The sequence below is a fragment of the Aotus nancymaae genome, unplaced genomic scaffold (assembly GCF_030222135.1).
Source record: "Aotus nancymaae isolate 86718 unplaced genomic scaffold, 86718_ANA_hifiasm-v0.15.2.pri h1tg000059l, whole genome shotgun sequence".
Lineage (NCBI taxonomy): Eukaryota > Metazoa > Chordata > Mammalia > Primates > Aotidae > Aotus > Aotus nancymaae.
In genome coordinates this window covers 39,532,534-39,553,157 of record NW_026988473.1, presented here as the reverse complement: position 1 = coordinate 39,553,157, position 20,624 = coordinate 39,532,534, and the positions used below count along the sequence as shown (strand labels likewise).

Below are 20,624 nucleotides of genomic sequence, written 5' to 3'. Positions count from 1 at the left end.
AATTAAAATCTGCTTTTCCTGGCCAACACACTCTAATTTGATTTAATATTATTATTAAGTAATGCACTGTTTGGAGTTTGAAGGTTGGGATATAGTGGAAAGAAGGGACTCCTTTGATTTTCAAACAACCTAATGGTTAGCCTTATTCACAACCAGAATAACTTTAAAAAGGGAGTTTAATTATTCTCTATGTGTTTTTATTGTCTTTTCCAAAGTGTATCTATCACCTGTTTGAGAGAATTGCAAGGCATTTTCTCCCTAACTCACTGTGACTGTCAGGATATCCATTATTTGTATATCCCTTTATCTGTTTCAGAGAATTATAACAGCTCCCTCCAAAAATTAGTATGGAAACCCTGTCCAGTTGAAATTACTTGATAAGTATCTGAAGAATGCCATTGTTTGTCTAGGAAAATACAAAACAGATTGTTAGAGCCTCAGAAATGATTGACAGGGTCTGCAAATGTGTTATTTATATTCTTATAAAAATAGACTTTTTGTTTTCTGCATAATCTACTTAGCCCACATGGGCAGGTAGGATGAAACTAGTGATGTATTTCAGAAAAGTAATTGAGGTGGTACAGGTCAGTCGGGCTGGAGAAAACACTTTATTTGTGGTCCTGGAGTGGACTGGGAATTCTAATACTGCCTCTGTTTCCCTGATGAGGTTTCTGGGATGAGATTTGAATGATCTCCACCACAGGAGCTATCAAAGGATACTTCTGAGATTATGTTCCATGTCCTTCCTTCCTCAGAGTGGTACCGTGGAATGCCGAAGGATGTCATGTCCCCCTCTCAATTGCTCCCCAGACTCCCTCCCGGTGCACATTGCTGGCCAGTGCTGTAAGGTCTGCCGACGTAAGTACTGATTGAGGGTCGACTGTCTGCGTTATGAAATTTATTTATTTTCCCTGCTTTTCTGGACTCAATTGATTGACATTGATGAAATGAAACATTGGCAGTTGATGTAACATTAAATACGTGATAAGAAGAGCCACAATATTTTAATCACTTGCAATATGGCAGATACTTAACATGGGCTATTTTTTTTAATCCTCACATAAACTGTGATTACTATTCTTCTTTCATGCTATGTGGAAGGAACTTGTGTTCACAGGGATTAAGTCACTTGTCCAGGGTCAAACAACTGGGTGAGGCTGATCTGTAAATTCACAACTTCAAAGCTCCATAGGCTTCAGTCCCCTCATTCTAAATGATCAAGTTAAAGGCCAGATTCTGTATTTTGGCTCGATTCTCTTGTTATTAAGTGGCCTTTGTTAGGAACTCTGGGATGAAATTCAGTTAGAATACTGAGGCTGTCATTTAGAACATGTGGTATATGCTGTAAACTGTGCTGGATGCTTTAGTTCTATTAGCTTAGTGAATTCTCACAGCAACCATTTAGGTGGGTATTATTATTATTATCCCTATTTTACAGGAAGCTGAGGCTTAGGGACATTAACTTACCAAGATCACGAGGCTGCTAGTGGCAGAGGCGAGACAGAAAACTAGTTCTGTTGATTACAAAGCCCACAGTCTTTTTACCAATCCGTATGGTCCTCTACAGAAAAGGAGAGTTCTGGTTAGACATGTATACTATGGGTAATTTTCAAGGTCATTTATCTGCCAAAAGAAAAACACCAATGTCAGTAGCCTTCAAAGCACAGTGGTCTATCATTCTGCCAGAAACAGCAAGTCACCTGTTATGACACTAAAAGAGGGAATAGCAGTGAAAGTCGGTCACAGCAGCCCAAATAATTGTTGAACTTTTCAAAAAGAAACTTTGTAATCTTCCTTCTTTTTATGGTTGGCACACTACACCTATTGCTCTGGGGGATGTACTTGGAGTTGGTCTAAAGAGAAGAACTTTATTTCTGTTCCAAGAGAAAGTCATGTCTGGCAATATAGGCAGCTCAGGTGTCTGGATATTGAATTATAGTTTGATCCCATGATGGAGAGAGTTGTTAGTAGGTACAGATTATTTGTTTTCATTCTTGATATTCTTTGGCAGAGGAAGAAGTTGAAAAACTATTAGGGGGTGAGGTGCGGTGGCTCATGCTTATAATCCCAGCACTTTGGGAGGCCAAGGTGGGTGGATCACCTGAGGTCAGGAGTTTGAGACCAGCCTGCCCACATGGCAAAATTCCATCTCTACTAAAAATACAAAAAAATTAGCTGGGCACGGTGGCACATGCCTGTAATCCCAGGTACTCAGGAGGCTGAGGCAGGAGAATTGCCTGAACCCAGGAGGCGGAGGTTGCAGTGAGCCGAGATCGCGCCATTGCACTCCAGCATGGGTAACAAGAGCGAAACTCTGTCTCAAAAAAAAAAAAAAAAAAAAATAGCCAGATGTGGTGGTGGGTGCCTGTAATTCCAGCTATTTGGGAGGTTGAGGCAGAAGAATCACTTGAACCTGGGAGGCAGAGGTTGCAGTGAGCTGAAATTGTGCTGCTACACTCCAGCCTGGGTGACAGAGTAGGACTGTCTCAAAACAACAACAACAACAACAAACTATTAGGGATGTATTAAAAATGTGAGATGAGATGTTTTGGTCTATTATTTAGAGTTCCTACACATATCTCTGAATACCATCTCTTGGAAGTTGTTCTTTGGACATGGAAGTAATGAATCTTTCAGTAGGTTTGTATCTTAACCTTTTGACATTTTAAAAAAAAATTATAAAAGCACTCTTCTTCTGGCTTAACATTCTGAAAACACAGAGAATGATAAAGATCAAGATAGAAAATTCACCCATAATACCTCCACTTAGTAACAATCACTCTTGAAATTTTAGTGGATGTGTCCTCTTTTTTTTTTTGGAGACGGAGTTTCGCTCTTGTTACCCAGGCTGGAGTGCAATGGTGCGATCTTGGCTCACCGCAACCTCCGCCTCCTGGGTTCAGGCAATTCTCCTGCCTCAGCCTCCTGAGTAGCTGGGATTACAGGCATGCACCACCGTGCCCGGCTAATGTTTTGTATTTTTAGTAGAGACGGGGTTTCACCATGTTGACCAGGATGGTCTCGATCTCATGACCTCGTGATCCACCCGCCTCGGCCTCCCAAAGTGCTGGGATTACAGGTGTGAGCCACTGCGCCCGGCCCTCTTTTAAAAAAAAAAAAAAATTATATTTTGTGTGTAGTTGGGGTTGTACTTTGCAGGCAATTTTCTATTCCACTCTGTTAACTTACCATTATCACTAAAATGTATTATTATGTTTTAGAAACTTTTCTGCGTAAATATCATTTTCATGAGCTTCATTGTTTCCCATTGTCTGGCTGTTGCGTAACTTATTTTTAACCAGTCCCAAATCACTGATATCTAGATTGTTTCCTACTTTTCACTATTATAAATTACTCTTTAATAACATGTTTTATATAGAAAACACGTTTTGTATATTTTTGTATTTTATATTTCCTTAGGATAGAATTAAGATAGAATTCTTCAGGGTAGAATTACTGGGCCGTAGATGAACATTTTCAAGGCCCTACATACATGTAGTTAAGTTGTCCTCTCACTGGTCATGTGTGGGGCAGTCATTTGTCTTTATGCTAATTTTTTTGATAGTTTTAGGTTTTGAAAATTATTTCAGAAAAGAAGTCAATTTCACTAAAATGTTGATACACACACTAACTAAAACATCAGTGTATGTGTTTTTTTTCCTTTGCATGGAATTCATAGCAATTTAGTTAGGTAGCACTGATTTTCTCATAGCTTTGATTGGTAATTTGATGTGTTCAGAGTTTATTTAATAAAGTGGGAATACAAATAAATTATTAAAACACTATTCTAGAAAAACTTAAAAAGAAATGATACAAGGCACCTCTGGTAATTAAAAGGTTGAGAACCTCTGGGCTGGAGGGCTTTCATTTCTTACTAGTTTTTAATAGAGATATGCATTAGGTGGTTACTGAGTATTGGTGCCTGGAATAATGATGACTGATCCTTCCCTGCTTTAGAGGAGCTCACTTTTGAGGTAGAGACATGATTTACAGTGTCTGGAACTGTAAGTGCACTAACATTAGGCATGTGTACAGGGCACTGTTGGAGCACAGGGGAATGGCCTGAGAGGGAGATGGAGGATACTGGGGGAAGGCCTGGGATGCTTCCTGGAGGACATGGAGCCAAGTTAAATATTCTGAACCTTCTAGAAGTTGACTTTTGTGGGTTAAGCAGTGGGGTGGAGAAGAAGAGAATGAGGATTGCTAGAGCAGAGTTCTAACACTAATCAGTGGAATTTCTAGAAGTTCTCAATATCTTCACATCAGAAACATGATGGAGAATATTTACTTTGGTTGTCCCTTTTAAATGTAAGTATGTGAGGCAATGCGTATGTTAGTTATGCACACATTTCTGGTCAGAAATGTACACTATGGATAATTTTCAAGGTCATTTATTTACCAAAAGAAACACACCAATGTTAGTAGCCTTGAAAGCACAGTGGTTTGTCATTCTGCCAGGAACAGCATGTCACCTACTATGACCCTGAAAGTGGGAATAGCAGTGAAAGTTGGTTGAACTTAGCCATATCACAGTGCCTACATATTTCAAAACATCATGCCATACACCATAAATATGCATACTTTTTATCAGTTAAAAAATAATAAAATACAAAAACAGAACAAATGACAAAGAAAAAATGAAGTGTATCTTGTATGAACAACTCGTAGTGGAATCTTTTTTTTTTTTTGAGACAGAGTCTTGCTCTGTTGCCAGGCTGGAGTGCAATGGCACGATCTAGGCTCACTGCAACAACCTCTGACTCCTGGGTTCTAGTGATTCTTCTGCTTCAGCCTCCCAAGTAACTGGAACTACAGGCACATACCACCATGCCCAGCTAATTCTTGTATTTTTAGTAGAGATAGGGTTTCACCATATTGGCCAGTCTGGTCTTGAACTCCTGACCTCATGATCTGCCTGCCTTAGCCTCCCAAAGTGCAGGGATTACAGGTGTGAGCCACCATGCCCAGCTCAAATCTTGTTTTTAATCCAGTCTGACAGTCTGGATTATTTTGTCTGGATTGGATCATTTAATCCATTCACATTTAATGTTGTGAGGGATATAATTGAAATTAATGTTTCCTAAATAACATGTTTTTCCTTGGTTTCGTTTCTTATTTTGATTTATTTTGTGTTTTTTTTTTTTTTTTTTTTTTGTAGAGCTACCTGAAGTAAATTTCTTATATGTGAATTTAAAGTAAAATACCCAAGCTTCTCTGTGACTTTAGGTGGGGTAGTATTCTAGGGACACCAGGTAAAGGAAAGGATATGACAAAGGCAAAGTGAGACAACATATAAAATCAGATTATTTTGTCTGCTCACTCGCTGAGTGTTCATAGACTTCTCATGGCCTTGGGAGGTGCAACACTTACAGATGAGGGCATTTGTTTGGAAATAGGAAAGAAGTTTGTCTAAGCATTCCATGGCAGTACAGAAAATAGTGAGAGAGTTTTATTCCTCAAACATCTGTTAGGTGTCTGCTCTATTCAAGGCATATTTAATATACGTAGTTGCACATTAAAATCCCCTGGTGAACTTCTTAAACTTGAAAGTTTCCAGGGTCCCACCTAGACCTACATAATCACACTCTCCAGAGAGCAACATCCTGAAATCTGTATTCTTTTGGTAGATGGATTTGAGATCTACCAGAGACTAGAAGGAAGGAGGAAGATGGAGAAGAAATATTTCTGCTACACAAAACAGTATGTGTGAAGGAACAAGGGTTGAAGAGGGAAAAGGGAATTGTGTGTTTAAGGATAACACAGGATTTTTGTAGGTGAGAAGTAGAAATAAAGCTGCAAACATGAATTGGGGTTGGATGATGAAGATTGTATCCCAATGAAGTCATTCGATAATCCTTACTGAGGTCCTTCTGCCACACACTGTTGTCGGTTCGGGGGCAACAGTGGACACATATGGATCATTTACTCTATGACAGGCACTGTGCTTAACCATTTTATATATATCAATTCATTTAATTCTTCCAACAACTCTAAGTGGTAGGCTCCACTTAGAGTATTATCCCCATTTTACACACGAGGAAGTGAAACACAGAGGAGAAGTAACTTGTCCAAGGTCTCTCAGTTTTGGGGGAGCCAAAATAAAGCCCTGCAGCCTGGCTTCAGAACCCAGTGGGATGCTCTTGACCTGTTGGCTCTACCCATTGCTCTCCAGAGAGATCTCTATTATAATAAAGAGTATTATTTCACATGAATACTATGGAAGACACAGAGGTCACAAGGAGAAGGGAGTGATTAACTCCATCTGAAATGTACATGTGTATATATATGTTAGGAAAACATCACAGGTAACAGCAGAGCAGCGTATTGACAAATGAATAGGAGTTTTCCAGGTGTACAAAGTAGGTAGGAACATACCTGCCAGAGGGAATTGCACACGCAAAATTATGGAAATAAACCAACATTGGTTTTGGTACTCCAATAAATATTTTAATGCAGAGTCGTGTCACAGTCAAAGATGTGTTTTAGAAAGGCCACTGCATCAAGAGAGCTGGAGGTGGTGGGGGGTATGGAACATGGGCGTATTCTCGGTGGAGGTGTTGAGGCTGGCAGGCAGGTACAGCCTGGGAAGATGCAGAGGAAGGGAAGGATGTGGGTGACAGCCAAAGGACCTGGCATGTGAGAGATACTCCACAGGTATTGTTTTGCATGAGACAAATGGATCAGGGACAGAGCGTCTGCGAGGGAGAAGTTGCCAGGTTTTGAACAAGAGCCTGTGGGAGACTCATAGTGTGATTAACAGAAATAAGACAGGTGGAGGAAGCAGTTTGGCGAGCAGTACATTCCATTTGGCATGTTTGAGTTAGAGATGCCTGAGGGACAACTAGTTTGATGTGGGTGTCTTACTTGTAGAGGTGGTATCTGAAGCCAAGGCTGTGAATTAGCTCACTGAGGAAGGAAGGATCCTTGGGTGTTCAGTCTCTCTGATCTGCCACTCTCCTTTAAAGTGTAAAACAGTGTGCTGATTTTGACATTCTAAGCCACTGAGTACCAAGGGATGGCTGGAGTGTGTGCAGGGTACAAATACCTAAATAAATATAGTGAAACCTTACATCCACATCTGACAGGGACATCAAGCGGTACCTTGCAATTGTTTATTCAGTGTGCACCCGAATGGCAAAAGTGTCCAATCATTGCACTAGAAAAATCAAGGTCAAATTTAAAGGGCCAGGTGTCTGTGGGTGCAAAAAGATACAACTTCATAACTCTATATCCTCAGTACATTTGTTTCTGATATAATGGAGAAGTGTGTGTTGGTGCTAGGTTTCAATTTTGTGGTCAGGCACTGTGAAATATTCTAATTTGCATGTCGCCAGTCTGATATGAAGAGCTTTCGGTATCCATTTACATTTCTACTCACACTGTAAGCTGTTGGAATGGAGTCCCAAATGCCTCAGCCAAAGGCACTAGAGCCTGACTCACCTTATGCTTGAATTTCCTCAGACATAAGTAGTAAGCCCTTTGGCTGTAGATCCAGAGGTTGGATAATGAGGAATGATGTCAGGCATAGGAAGGCAGTGGAAGGGAAGGAGGTCTTGTGTCAGAGAAGTGGAGATGAGTATGAGAAAGCAGGAGAAATTCTTGTTACCTCCACTGGTGATCCCGAAAGTCGTCCTAAGATAATTTGATAGATACATACATTCTGCACCAGTGCCAGATTGCAAATGGCTGAGGTGTGCAGTAACATGTTGATCTCATTCACCAGCCACCAAAGCACCCTGCTATGTGAGGACATAAAGTTTAGTGGACATTTAATTTTTATAACAGACTGGTGGATTTGAGGGGTGGATGTGTCTCCATTTGTGTGGTGTGAATGTAAACAATGAGGCATTTTTATATCCATATAGGAGTCCTGGGATGAGCCTGTCAAAGGGGAAGAGAGGATTCAGACAAGTGCCTTAAGGCAGGGGAGCAAATGTGTTAATACCATTGTGGGAGTGGCAAGGGGCAAAGGAAGAAAAAATGTCTATTTCTTTGTTTCCCAGCATGGGCCAAGAAGCAGATGGTAGATTTGACAACAGTGCACTTAGCAGAACTGTCACTCTGGAGCAAGCTGCCTTGCCAAGTTGGCAGCAGCCACATTTGGGAGTGTGGGACTTTATTAGACAGGAATTCCAGGACTTGGAGGTGTGGTCTCCCCATGCAAGTAAACTGGGAAATACAGATCCTCATTAGGACCAATGAGTCATGGCCAACTGATTTATCTACAAAATTGAGGCATAAAAGATGATCAGGGATAGATTTTTGTTTAGTGGAGGGAGGAAAGGACCTATCCAGACAATTATATTAATTCTCAATTGTTTTGAAGTTATATTGAATGCCAGAAATAACTCTTACCTGGGGATCAAGAAATTTGACTGGTTTTTGCTACCTACTAGAGGTGCATTAATTTGAAAATGATTTATTATTACTCACAGTAAGTCCGGAGGCATGGAGCTTGGGTCTGGAGATAAAATTACAGACGTGGGGGTTGCAGTTAGCAGCAGGGGCACTGTGGGGTGTATAATTAAGTGGGAAATTAGGATGGCATGTGATATATATTCTGTTAGGATTAGGTCCCAAGTATAATAGAATCAAAAAGTGAGAACAATTAACCATTGTTAAAGGGTAAGAACAAGTTCTGGAGGGAAGTCCGCCCTAAGTGGAAGCTCATGAGTGTATGGAGTGGGAGGTAGCCAGTGGAAGGTGGATGGGGAGTTCTGCAGGTGTTTCTGAGGAAGAGAACAGTATATGTAAGGCCCAGAAGTGAGAGAGAAAGCATGATTAGAACATATGTGGAGGTGTGAATGTTTGGGAGGGTGAGTGAAAGCAAAGGAAATGGTGGGCTATGAACCTTGGGAGATAAGCAGACTCACGAATGGCCTTGTTTGCTGAACTTAGGATTTTGGACTTTATTCTGAGAGCTTTAGGGACCCTGATTTTAAGCAAGGCCTCATGTTTGGACTTAAAAAAATATGTGTCTGACTGTTATATGGGGAAGGACTGGAGAAGACTGAGACTAGGACATGGGAGAGCTAGGAGGTTGTGGTAGTCCTGAAGAAGGGGGATGATGGCAGCCTGAACAAAGACAGGGTCGGGGGCAGAGGGTGGGGAATGGAGAGGAAGAGGTTGACTTGAGAAACTTAAGAAGGGAAGATTACTAGGATTTGGGCACTGACTGGACATGGAGTTGTGTAAGAGGGAGAGGTTAGAAGGATGCCAGGCACTGGAGTGTGGGTGCTGGGATGGATACCCGTGCCATGGTCATTCAGTGAGAGGAGAATACTAAAGTGGAACCTATTTGGGTGGGGAGTGAGGTTGCTGTGGGTCAGGTTCTGAGGGAATGCCAACTCTGAAACAGAGATTTGCTTGTAATTTATTAGGAAGTGCTCTCAGGATCAATTCTGGCTTAGAAGTGAGGTGGTGAAGGAAGAAGAATTGGGCAGAAGGAGAAGTTGAGCTGCAGTGGTTACAACAAATGCCTAACTCATTCTTACAGGGAGCTTTGGAGCTGGAATGGCCTTTCAGAGTTGTCCTCACTGTGTACCATCTTTGTCAACCAAGGGAACTTCCCCTTGGGCAAGGTGGCTCTCTTTAGCCCTATGCAAGTCTTAGATCTCCATTCAGGGTAGAGCTATTAGTTGCCAACTGTCACAGCAGTTGTAAGAATGTATCCTTTGCTCATGGAAGGAGATCTCCACATAGCATAGCATCCACTGCAGCATATGATGATAAGTAAAGTGTGTTCCTGGACTTTCCTCGTCCTGTGGCTAAAATGGACTAGATGATTACTAAGTTGTTTTTCTATTACTGGAAGGCAGGAATGAAAGCTTCATATCTTACCTGGTCACCCTCTTTGCCTTTCAGCTCTTGTCCTTCAACATCTAAAGGGGTCTAGGTTTCTTCATCTGCAAACATAGCATTTGCCTCACTTAGTAATTATACATTCACTGATGTGATTATGTAATTGCTATTTCCCTGATTGTAAGCTCCATGAGAAAAGAGTGTTTCTTGCAACATTATGTCACAGTTAGCATGTCGCCTACCCTTTAGTAGCACTGAAATGTTATTTGAATGAAGAATACTTGAACATCCCCTGAGAATTAAAGGATTTTATAACCAGAAAACCATCAAATTTAATCAGACCCTTTGTAAAACAGATGCAGATATAGCAGCTCTGAAAGGTGAGGTGGTTCTATACAACCAACACCAAATTAGTGCGAGAGATTTCTTAAAGTGCATATCGTTGCTTCTGTTCCTCCTAGAGCTGGAGCTAGAAGGATCCTCATCAGGGCAGAAGAGGGAGTGACCAGATCTTTGGTTCTTTTTTCCTGTTGAAGTGGCTAGAGAATTTGGTGGTGTTATATTAGGGTATCGAATTGGCATATGCTGTACTTGCTTAAAAGTGAGTTAGGGCCAGGTGCTGTGGCTCATGCCTGTAATCCCAGCACTTTGGGAAGCTAAGGCAGGCAAATCACAAGGTCAGGAGTTCGAGACCAGCCTGGGGCCAACATGGTGAAACCCTCTTTCTACTAAAAATACAAAAAATTAGCTGGGCGTGGTGGTGTGCACCTGTAATCCCAGCTACTCAGGAGGCTAAGGCAGGAGAATTGCCTGAACCTGGGAGGTGGAGGTTGCAGTGACCGAGATCATGCCACTGTACTCCAGCCTGGGTGACAAAGTGAGGCTCCATCTAAAAAAAAAAAAAAAAGTGAGTCAGCCAGTTAAGTCAAGAAATGAGTTTCACTGGAATCTAAATTGAGTGGTAGGAGCTCCATTTATGCTTCTCTTTGAAATGTTTTACAAGTCCACCCCCTGGCCTTCCTGGTAGCCTTTTAAGCTCACCTTTCCAAAGGCAGTCTCTCTAGTGCATTGATCTAGCACTTTACAGGCTTTCCTTGCATTTCTCACTTGTTTTGCATGTGGATTTCTCACACCCACTCCCATGATCACAAGGAAAAAGAAATGGTGTCCTTCTCCATTGTGGCTAAGGTTCTGAGGAATGGAATATATGTGAGTCCCCTTTCACCCAGTTGTTTGTTTTAGATGGAGTGTCTGAATCAAAGCTACTGCTAATTGTACTCCACAGTGACTGCAACCATTCTTTCTCATTTTGGCTTCTTACTACATCAATTCATTCTCTAGTTCCTTTGGTAACTGTAACGTTGAAATAATTGTATATCCTGGTTGTGAAGGCGCGGCAAACACAATCATGATGAGGCCTGCCTGGGAGATTTAAGGGTTATCCTCCACACAATTCCCGTGTCTTTCACTTTAGACAAAGAGATTTGTATTGCTCAGAAGCAGAGAGTCTAGGTTTCTGTGGAATCTATTGGAGTTGGAAGGTACCTCTGAGGTCATTTTGTTGCACAGCATGACTGTCTGACCCATTTTTATGTTTTATTACAGCAAAATGTATATATGGAGGAAAAGTTCTTGCAGAAGGCCAGCGGATTTTAACCAAGACCTGTCGGGAATGCCGAGTAAGTTTTAATTTTCTGGTCCCTATCACTTCTGGAAAATGAATAGATAGATGTGTGAGCTTTAGATAAGGTTCTTGAGTGGGGCATATTGGCCTGGATAGGTCCCTGAGGGGCAGAACTCTCTGTGGTGGGCTGGAGTACAGGATGGGGAGGATTCAGCCACTGTCATTTATGGGCTTAGCTAGTGGTCAGCTGTGGATCAGGGAGCCTTGGAAGAAACTATTAAGGGAATAATGTGAGAGAAGAAAGAACTAACAGCTACTATGAGTTAGGGAGGCTGGTGGGTGGCCCTGGAAAAGGGTTTTGAGTTGGTGCTAGGGGAATCCATCTGTAATGCTAGTGGCAATAATACTAACTCTACTCCCAGGGGGCTGATATACTGTTAAAATGCCTCCTTCTTCTGCCTGCCCCCCTTCCATGTATTACTGGAAATAAGACGTGTAAAATCATAGATCTCATTCAATAATCATTCAACAGATATGCATTAAGCAAATGCTGTATAACAGCATTATAGTGGGTTCTGGATATACAACAGTGAATGAAACAAAGTCACTGTCTTTGTAGAACTTGCAGTTGAGTGAGTGAGACAGACAGTAAGAAATTAAACAAATATATAATATAATGCCAAATTCTATAAAAGTATGAAGTAGGCTGAAGGAATAGAGGGGTTTGAGGTGGGGATAGGTGGACTGAGAAGACCTCTCTGACATGTAATTTTGGAACAAAGCCCTGGGTAAGGTGTGGGAGCCAGCCATGCAGTTGTTTGGGTGAGTGATTACTTAACTAACAATTGCTTCCTAGATAGATGAGGGAGAAGGCATGTTCCAAACAAAAGGAATTGCACTTACAAATGCCTAGAGCAATAAAGAGACAGGTTTTACTTAGGGAACTGCAAATAATTTGACTTGGGTGAAGTTCTAGTGCACCTGTGGGAGAGTGATGAGAGAGAAACCTGGACAGATAGAGCAGGTGAGAATGAACCTAGTTCGGACTTGATCTTAATGGAAATGAGAGTTCACTGAAGTGCGTTCTCTCTCTCTCTCTCTGTCTCTCTCTCTCTCTCTCTCTCTGTGTGTGTGTGTGTGTGTGTGTGTGTGTCATAAGCAGCTGTGCGTTTTCAAAGGTCACTGTGATTGCAATGTGAGGACCGACTGGAGGAGCACCAGATTAATTTAAATAATTCTAAGAAATGACCTAAGGTCTTCATTGAAGGCAGTGAGAGTGAAGATGTAGAGGAAAAGAGATTGGAGAGCTGTTTAAGAAATGGAATTGAAAGGACTTGAGTGATTGGGTTTGGGGAAGGCTAACATGATGGGGAGGAGAAACCCAGATGATGTCTAGGTTTCTGGTATAGTCGCAGGGAATACTAGTTTCTATATTTGGCTTCAAGAAGCCAAAACCTCCCCTGGCTAATGTAGGTAAAAATGATGATGTTATTAAAATGATATTGGGAGACTCACAGAATCCCCAAAGGGCCAGACCAGGCTTGATACTAGGTAGAGACTAAGGAGTCCCAGAAGTTAGGAAACAGAAACCATAGCAATGGTCTAGTAGCAGGGATCCTGGCAAGCACATTGCTGCTGTGACTTTCAGCCATTTCTACTGTCCTGGAGTCACTTATACTAGATTTAAAGTCCAGAGACAGGACATATGATTAGCAAAGTTTGGATCATATGTCCAAGCTCTGATTGTTCAGGATGGGGAAGAATTCAACCCTTTCCTCTGTGTAAGGAGCCAGTTACCTGGAATTGCCACCTCATTAAGAGTGCATGCAATGGAGAAAATATTCCCCAAGAGAACACTGTGGTACTCATGTGAAGGGAGACTGGATCAGGAGAAGCCAAAATGTGATAAATGCTCTCTTCATTAGTTAATGATGAGATACTGATGCAGGAAGAGAGATATTCAGGAGGAGGAACATGCTTTGTGGGTGAGGAGGGAGTGGAGAGAAAATGGGGCCAGATTTAGGCATCTTGAGTTTGATTGGATTTTGGATACCTACACAAGCTCTCTGAAACTTACATTTTATGATTATTTCTCATGGTTTCATGGGTTGAATGGGCTCCGCTTAATAATTCTCACTTGGGTTCTCACATGCAATTGCAATCTGATGGCTGCTGGAGCTAGAATCCTATGAAGGCTTGGCATGGCTGGCTATCAAAGATGACTTCTTTACTTTTGTGACTAGCACCTCAACAAAGATGAGTAGAAGGAGATTTCTCTCTGTGTCTCTGTCTGGTGCTCTCTCTCTCTCCGTGTGTGTGTGTGTGTGTGTGTGTGTGTGCCTTGTTCTCTGCAGCCTCTAGACATAGGTGGCTTTTTTTTTTTTTTGAGACAGGGTCTTACTCTGTCTTTCAAACTGGAGTGCAGTGACACAATCTTGGCTCACTGCAACCTCTGCCTCCCGGGTTCAAGCAATTCTCCTGCCTTAGCCTCCTGAGTAGCTAGGATTACAGCATGCACTACCACGCCCAGCTAATTTTTGTATTTTTAGTAGAGACGGGATTTCACCATTTTGTCCAGGCTGGTCTTGAACTCTTGACCTTGTGATCCTCCAGCCTCAGCCTCCCAAAATGCTGGGATTATAAGTGTGAGCCACCTCGCCCAGCCCCTTGGGCTTCTTTATACCATAGTGGTCTCAGGGATTTCTTACATGGTGGCCAGCTTCTCCCAGAATAAACTCTCCAAAGACCAAGGTGAAAGTGCCAATATTTCTTATAACCTAGTCTTCAAAACTGGAGCATCATTTCTTCTACAGTCGAAGGGTTATTCAGGTCTAGGCCAGATTTATTGTAGAGGCAGACAGTACAAAGGGATGAATACCAGGAGGCATGATTCATTAGGTAGACAGACATCTTTGGAGACCAGCTATTGTAGTAAGACTTCGTGATATAATTTTCTGCTTGAAAATACTCACCTCCAGCCAGGCTGATGGCTCATGCCTGTAATCCCAGCCCTTTGGGAGGCTGAGGCAGGCGGATCACCTGAGGTCAGGAGTTCAAGACCTGTCTGGGCAACATGGCGAAATTCTGTGTCCACTAAAAATACAAAAATTAGCTGGGCATGGTGCTGCATGCCTGTAATCCCAGCTACTCGGGAGGCTGAGGCAGGAGAATCTCTTGAACCTGGGAGGCAGAGGTTGCAGTGAGCCGATATCATACCAGTGCACTCCAGCCTGGGTGACAGAGTGAGACTCCATCTAAAAAAATAGTAAAAAAACAAAAACAAAATGAAACAAAATAAAAAACCCATGTCTAACATATCATAATGGGAAGTTACTAACCTGGCTGGAAAACATTAGGAATCAGAGAATTCCTTTAATTGGGTGAAAATCTACCCTCCATAACTTCTATCCAGTGGCTTTACTTCTTTCCTCTGGAGGGTAAGAGGGTAAGATTAATTACTTTTAGAATATAGCATTGTGGTTGGAAGGTCAAAATCAGCAGTCAGGTGGACTTGGGTTTAAATCCTGAAATTTTACCTAATTGTTAGTGAAGTTCAGGGTTCCGTGTGTTCCTCTCCCTTATTGGGTTCTAGTAAAAGTTGGGTTGGAGAACATCACTTTAGATTATGAAGCCAAAGTGAAGGTTCTTACTTCCTTCTGCATATTTTTTTCTCTCCTCATCATTCCCACTGCAACATAATGAAAGACAATTACAGGCAAATCACCAGCCCTGGAGAAATGTGCAACATTTTGCCTAGTGCCCTGTGCTGAACTGTCTAACCCATTCCTTTTCTGTGTAACATTAGCTGGAACACTCTGTCAGAATAGTAACACTTCTTACCTATCTGATCCTGGTTTCTAGATAATAGAACCGGAGGCCTAGGCATTTGTGTTGAAGCTTTATGTATTTATTCTTTGGTGGTGATGGGAGTAGATAGAGGAGGCAGAAAGGTATAGTCCTAGGAATGCATGAGTGAGGCACAGATGAAAGTATGGAAGGAAAGGCAGGAGAGCAAGTACAAGACAGTGTATATCAGAAAAACCAGGACCCCGTGACAAAGCACAGCTGGCTTTGTGACGCGTCTCCTAAGAAGCTGACAGAAACCACTGTGTCTCAGAAAAGACCATCTTCTCAAGTATTCTTACCTACATTATTTTATTTTCTTTGCATCACACCCCTGGGGAAAAAAACAGGAATGTATCTTAAAGATTGAAAAGAACAAGGCATTTAGAGACTTGCAGAAGCACTCAAGGAGACACTAATAAAAGAAGAGCTTGAATCTTGTTCTTTTTGGAGGGCTGGGAAGGAAAGGCATTCCCTATATTCTGTCTCTCATTGGCCAGACTGTACCCTGAAGGTTAGCTTCCTTGAACCTCCCTATTTTGATTCTCATTCTTGCCCTCTTGGCTGCTGCTGGGAATGCCAGAGATTTCATGAGTCCAGGCAGTCTGATGGGTGTATAGGTGTGGTGGTCTCTCTGCATCAGTGGATACTGGATGTAGGAGCTCTCCACTCAGTGGCAGGGGCAGGGATGGTGTGAGAGCAAGGGCTTTATGATCTCTTGATCAACAAGGAAGCTCCCAGGGCTGGGAGTAGGGGAGCAGGTGGGGTGGTCAATAATCTATAGCTGTCACATTCTCACACAGGGATGTCGTGTGGATTAAATGAGATAAAACAAGTACAGTGCTTAGCACAAAGACCATCCTCAATAAATGTGAGCTATTTTTATTATTCCACATGACCATGCATGTCCTCCTTGAATTTAGGACAGATACCATGCTCTCTGAACATTGTTTTACTTCTAGGAAGGACAAATGGTTGGATTCTAAAATCCTTGCTTTTGTTTTTGATCTCAGGAAAATCTGGGATGATTAAAGGCAATTTTGCCCACTCTGGTGATAGGGCATGGATTTGAATGCCAGCTTATTTAGATAGCACTTACTACTGTTAACGGCACATTGCAGCTGCTCTGCACACTTGGGTTCATCTTTTATGGGTTTTTTTAAAAATTATAATTTAGAAAGAAATTGGGGCAGACATTATTCTCTTGCACAAGTAGTGAATGTGTGTGTGCATGTATGTGATTGCATGTGCATAATTCTGTGCAAAATGTTAATTTTTCCATTTATTGTCTTTCTATAGTTATTTACTAGTTACTTTATATACAAGAAAGAGTTATTGACAATAATTTTTAGTATTTCTTGAGCACTTACTATTTTCTAGGCACAATTTAAAGCATTTAAAACATATTTGTCTCACTTAAATCTCATAATAATTCTGTGTAGAAGGTAATACTCCAATGTGAAAATCGAGGCACAGAAGAACAAAGCCACACAGGTAGTGAGTGAGCCAGCTGGGATCAGAACCTGAGTGGTTTGGCCCTACAGCCTCCTCTCTCAGCCTCTCTACAGCCACTCCTGACATTGTTAGACTGACTTGGAAATAATTCTAATTTCTGAATTTTAAAGGGGTAGATCGAGAAGGATTGGCTGAGCACTTTTCAGTCTATCTGAGAATATTAAATTGGTCAGGCTATGGCGCATTGGTTCCTTTGATAAAGGTAGCATGTATAAAGGGGCATGGAAGAGCTTTGGAACATATTTTATGGGTATTGTCAGCAGAGAGTGAGGGTAATAGGTATAGGATCAAAGGGCCTCTGGTTTCTCCTAGGTAGCTTTTCTCGAGATTTAAGCCCTGATGCTCTATGGAGTCTGTTGTATGCAATAAATTAAGCTTTCTCTTAGGTATCTAAAATAATATTATGAAAATATTATCCTTGGGAGGATTGAGTAAATAATTGATAAAATAATTTTTGACATTCTGTCATTCAGATGAAGATTGTCAGTTGACGAAAGGATTCCTGGAGATCCATCCATTTTCATTTTCCTGGGATCATTTTAACGCTTCAGCAACACCAATTAGACAAAAAACAAGCGCTTGTTTCAAATATTTTCACCAAGTATTTCCAGGAGTTAACATAATTTTTAAAAAAATCAACGAATAAACTTTCCTAGCAGTCTTATTAATTTTGCCCAATTATTGCTTTTCTGCAAAACTTCTTTATCCTAGCAACAATTTTTGACTTGAAGTTGTGAGTTTTACATGTTGCTAGAAATTCAGGTTAGTGCACAATGATTAGTACAGAACTTGAAAGTGTATGTTTGACCAATGACATGGAGACAGCCACTCTAAATGAGAAAAAAGGAATTGTATTTTTCCACCAACACAGAACTCCAGGGGTTGTAAAATAACATACCATAATCAGAAGGATTTAAAAATGTTAATTATCAGGTACTTCTTACTAGAGATAGTTTTGAAAATAAAGTTATAAAATGTTTGTGCCTAATTATGTAGCTGGACTAAACGGATTTGGTGGCACCTATGCAACGGTAATCACAGTTCATATTATTTTCAAATTCATGTAAAAAGGTTTGTCTCCATTTAAATATTTGAGATTATGATCTTACTCATTAAATATGTTAAAGGTTGATTAGAATTGTTGACTGGTTTAATCAGTGAAGCAAGCCTTTTTTTTTTTTTTAATAAAAAGAGAAGCTTTTGTGATTATTTTTAAAAAGTCTTTTGTGGCATTTAAAACATTTTGTTTTTATAAAAACAAATATATACTTACACATTTGGAATATAGAGGGAAAATATAAGAAAGAAAATGGGAATCACTCCAGAATCTCACCACCTAGAGATAAACTCTTTTAACAGTTTGATTTTTGACAGCAAGAGTGAAATTTATTTTAATTGTCTTAGTTTGGGTTCTCCCAGAAGGAGACTCTGAGCTAAGGATTTCAGTACAAGTGATTTATTAAGGTAGTGCCCCCAGGAGAAACCAGTGAGGGTATGGGGGATGCCAGATGCAGAAGGGGAAGAAACTGAACAGAGGTGCATTTAGATCAAAGTTCAGACATACCATGATCCCACTACTATAGGCTCTGGCGCTTACATTCTACCCTAGAGATTGTCTCTCCTTGAGGTAAAGAATATCCCGCACCATTCAGTCATTGACTTTGGGTCATAGGCATGGGAATTGTAGAACTTGCATGTAACTTCTGGCTCTCTGCATGGACAAAATGGCCCCAGTGCCCAAGGACAGTGCTCTAAGGGTGACAGGTGAGCCAGTTGCAGCAAAGCATTGAGAAACCTAGAGGTGTGCACGTAGAACCGACGACAAAGGGATTCAACAGTGTCAGCCACTCTTATTTATGCCAGGAGGCAGTAGATCATCAATAAATATATTAATATTGAAGGAGAGACTTAGAGGCAATATTGGTAAGTAATTCAGCATTGTGTTTTCCTCTGCATTTAGCTGCCAATAGTAAGGTTACTAACTTCCATTGATTTGTAATAACTGGTTTGACTCCCTGTTGTGGAAGGTAAGGCACATAAGGTAGGGACACTTGCCTTAGGACTGGAGCTAATTTTTGAGGTTCGAGGCCACCCATCATGATCTGGATTGAGGAGTAAAAAATGAAGTGCAGTTGCAAAGTGGGGCAGAGAGTGAGTAGCAGAATCAATTCTTAGATCTTAGGGACAATTCTAAGAAGAAAAGTAAGAATTCCCTTGGGAATAAAGATCAAAGGTGAAGAAAAGACAAAACCAAGAATGCCAGAGGCTGGACTGTCTGGACTCAAAATTCTAAGAAAAGAGAGGAAGCCATGGTGCAAATAGTCCAAAAGATGAGCAGTTGGAAATTTATATTTGACATATACAATTGTTACTGTTCCCATTTCTGATATAGTGGGAGTTCTTGCCAAACCAGAGAACTGTGGAACCACTGGGATGACAGTCTTTTGAAAATGGAAAATTCACTGTCTCCTTCACTCTTCTTGACTGTACACCTCCACCTTATTCTTCCACCTATGTTGGGAACTACCTTTTGGCCTTAAATGAGACACCTCTTCTTCAGCTTGCTTCTTGGTTGACTTAAGCATCCCCTTAAAAATGGGAGAGAAAAAGTAAATGTTTTAGATAAAATAAGAGACTTTCACTATTTTTTAAAAAATGGTAATTAATAAAATATTTTTTAAAAATTGGCATCAAACAAAATACAGATGCTAGTAATGTCAACAAAAAAGGCCTTGGATGAAGTAAGGTCATAAAGATTCACCTTACGAATATCTTACACGTTATTGTAAGTGGTTTTATTTATATCTAGGGAAAATCTCATGTTCATCTAACTCATCCTCTTTCAGTTCATTTCTGCCTACATGCCTTGGCTTTTGTCTGTTCTCTTTGCCAGGAAAGTGTCGTCTTCCTTTATTCCACTAATCAAGTTCCCCCAAATGTGGCATCTTCATAATTCCTCCCCACTTGAGCAGAATTAATAATTATTCTGAGACACAGTATAGTACCTTTATTCAAGCACATTTTTTAGACTTACTGTTCTTTATGTATTATGGTTTCTAGTTTATGAGGCTTTATTTCCCTCTCCATCCAAACTGAGAACTCATAAATAGCAAGGAAAATATGTTCTCTATCATTGGCTTCACAGTGCCTGTTATCCAGGGGTGGGCCAGAACTGGCTCACATAAGCTTAATTATACATAACTTCCCGATGTTTCTTTCAGTGATGTAATGTTAATAGCTCAAAATCAGCCATCATTATTTACATCACAGAAATTAGGAAATGTTATAAATTAGGCCTCACCTGCCCAATAGTCAACTGTTAAACCTTTATCAGTACATAACTGTTAGAATCCTTCTGCTCCATAGAAGATACTTCAAAACTGTTGAACTTTAGGCTTTTAGGATATATAAAGGGAAATTTACCTTACATTCCAGGGGTCTCATTAATTTAATTTTTGGCATTATTGTTTTTAGTGGAACCCCTGGAAGTATTAATTATTATATATTGTTATCACTGCAGGCTACTAACAAAGAACATTATAAATTTGTACCATTGACTAAAAATGTGAACTTCTTTTTCTTTCCCTAATATTTGGCTTCCAGAGTGGAGTTTTAGTAAAAATTACAGAAATGTGTCCTCCTTTGAACTGCTCAGAAAAGGATCATATTCTTCCTGAGAATCAGTGCTGCAGTGTTTGTAGAGGTAAGTAAGCTTGGTGGTGGGCCATACTTGGGGTGAGGCTGGGGGTGGCCTTGAGGGGCATGAGGGTTTGATGAATAATGTGATGATAATAACATGGGACCAAAACTCTGTGCTGCTACTTAAAACATTGCATATCCT

General features: G+C 40.8%; 1 protein-coding gene across 3 annotated transcripts in view; it reads left to right on the top strand.

Moving 5' to 3' along the window:
- The window catches only part of NELL1 (neural EGFL like 1), a 912,020-nt gene that overhangs the window by 240,738 nt on the left and 650,658 nt on the right, over positions 1-20,624 (top strand). For all 3 annotated transcript variants that reach the window (XM_012456483.2, XM_012456482.2, XM_012456484.2), the window contains 3 exons: positions 756-858; positions 11,407-11,480; positions 20,387-20,486. In XM_012456483.2, the coding sequence (XP_012311906.1) occupies positions 756-858; positions 11,407-11,480; positions 20,387-20,486 (277 nt within the window). The remainder of the gene's footprint in view (positions 1-755; positions 859-11,406; positions 11,481-20,386; positions 20,487-20,624) is intronic.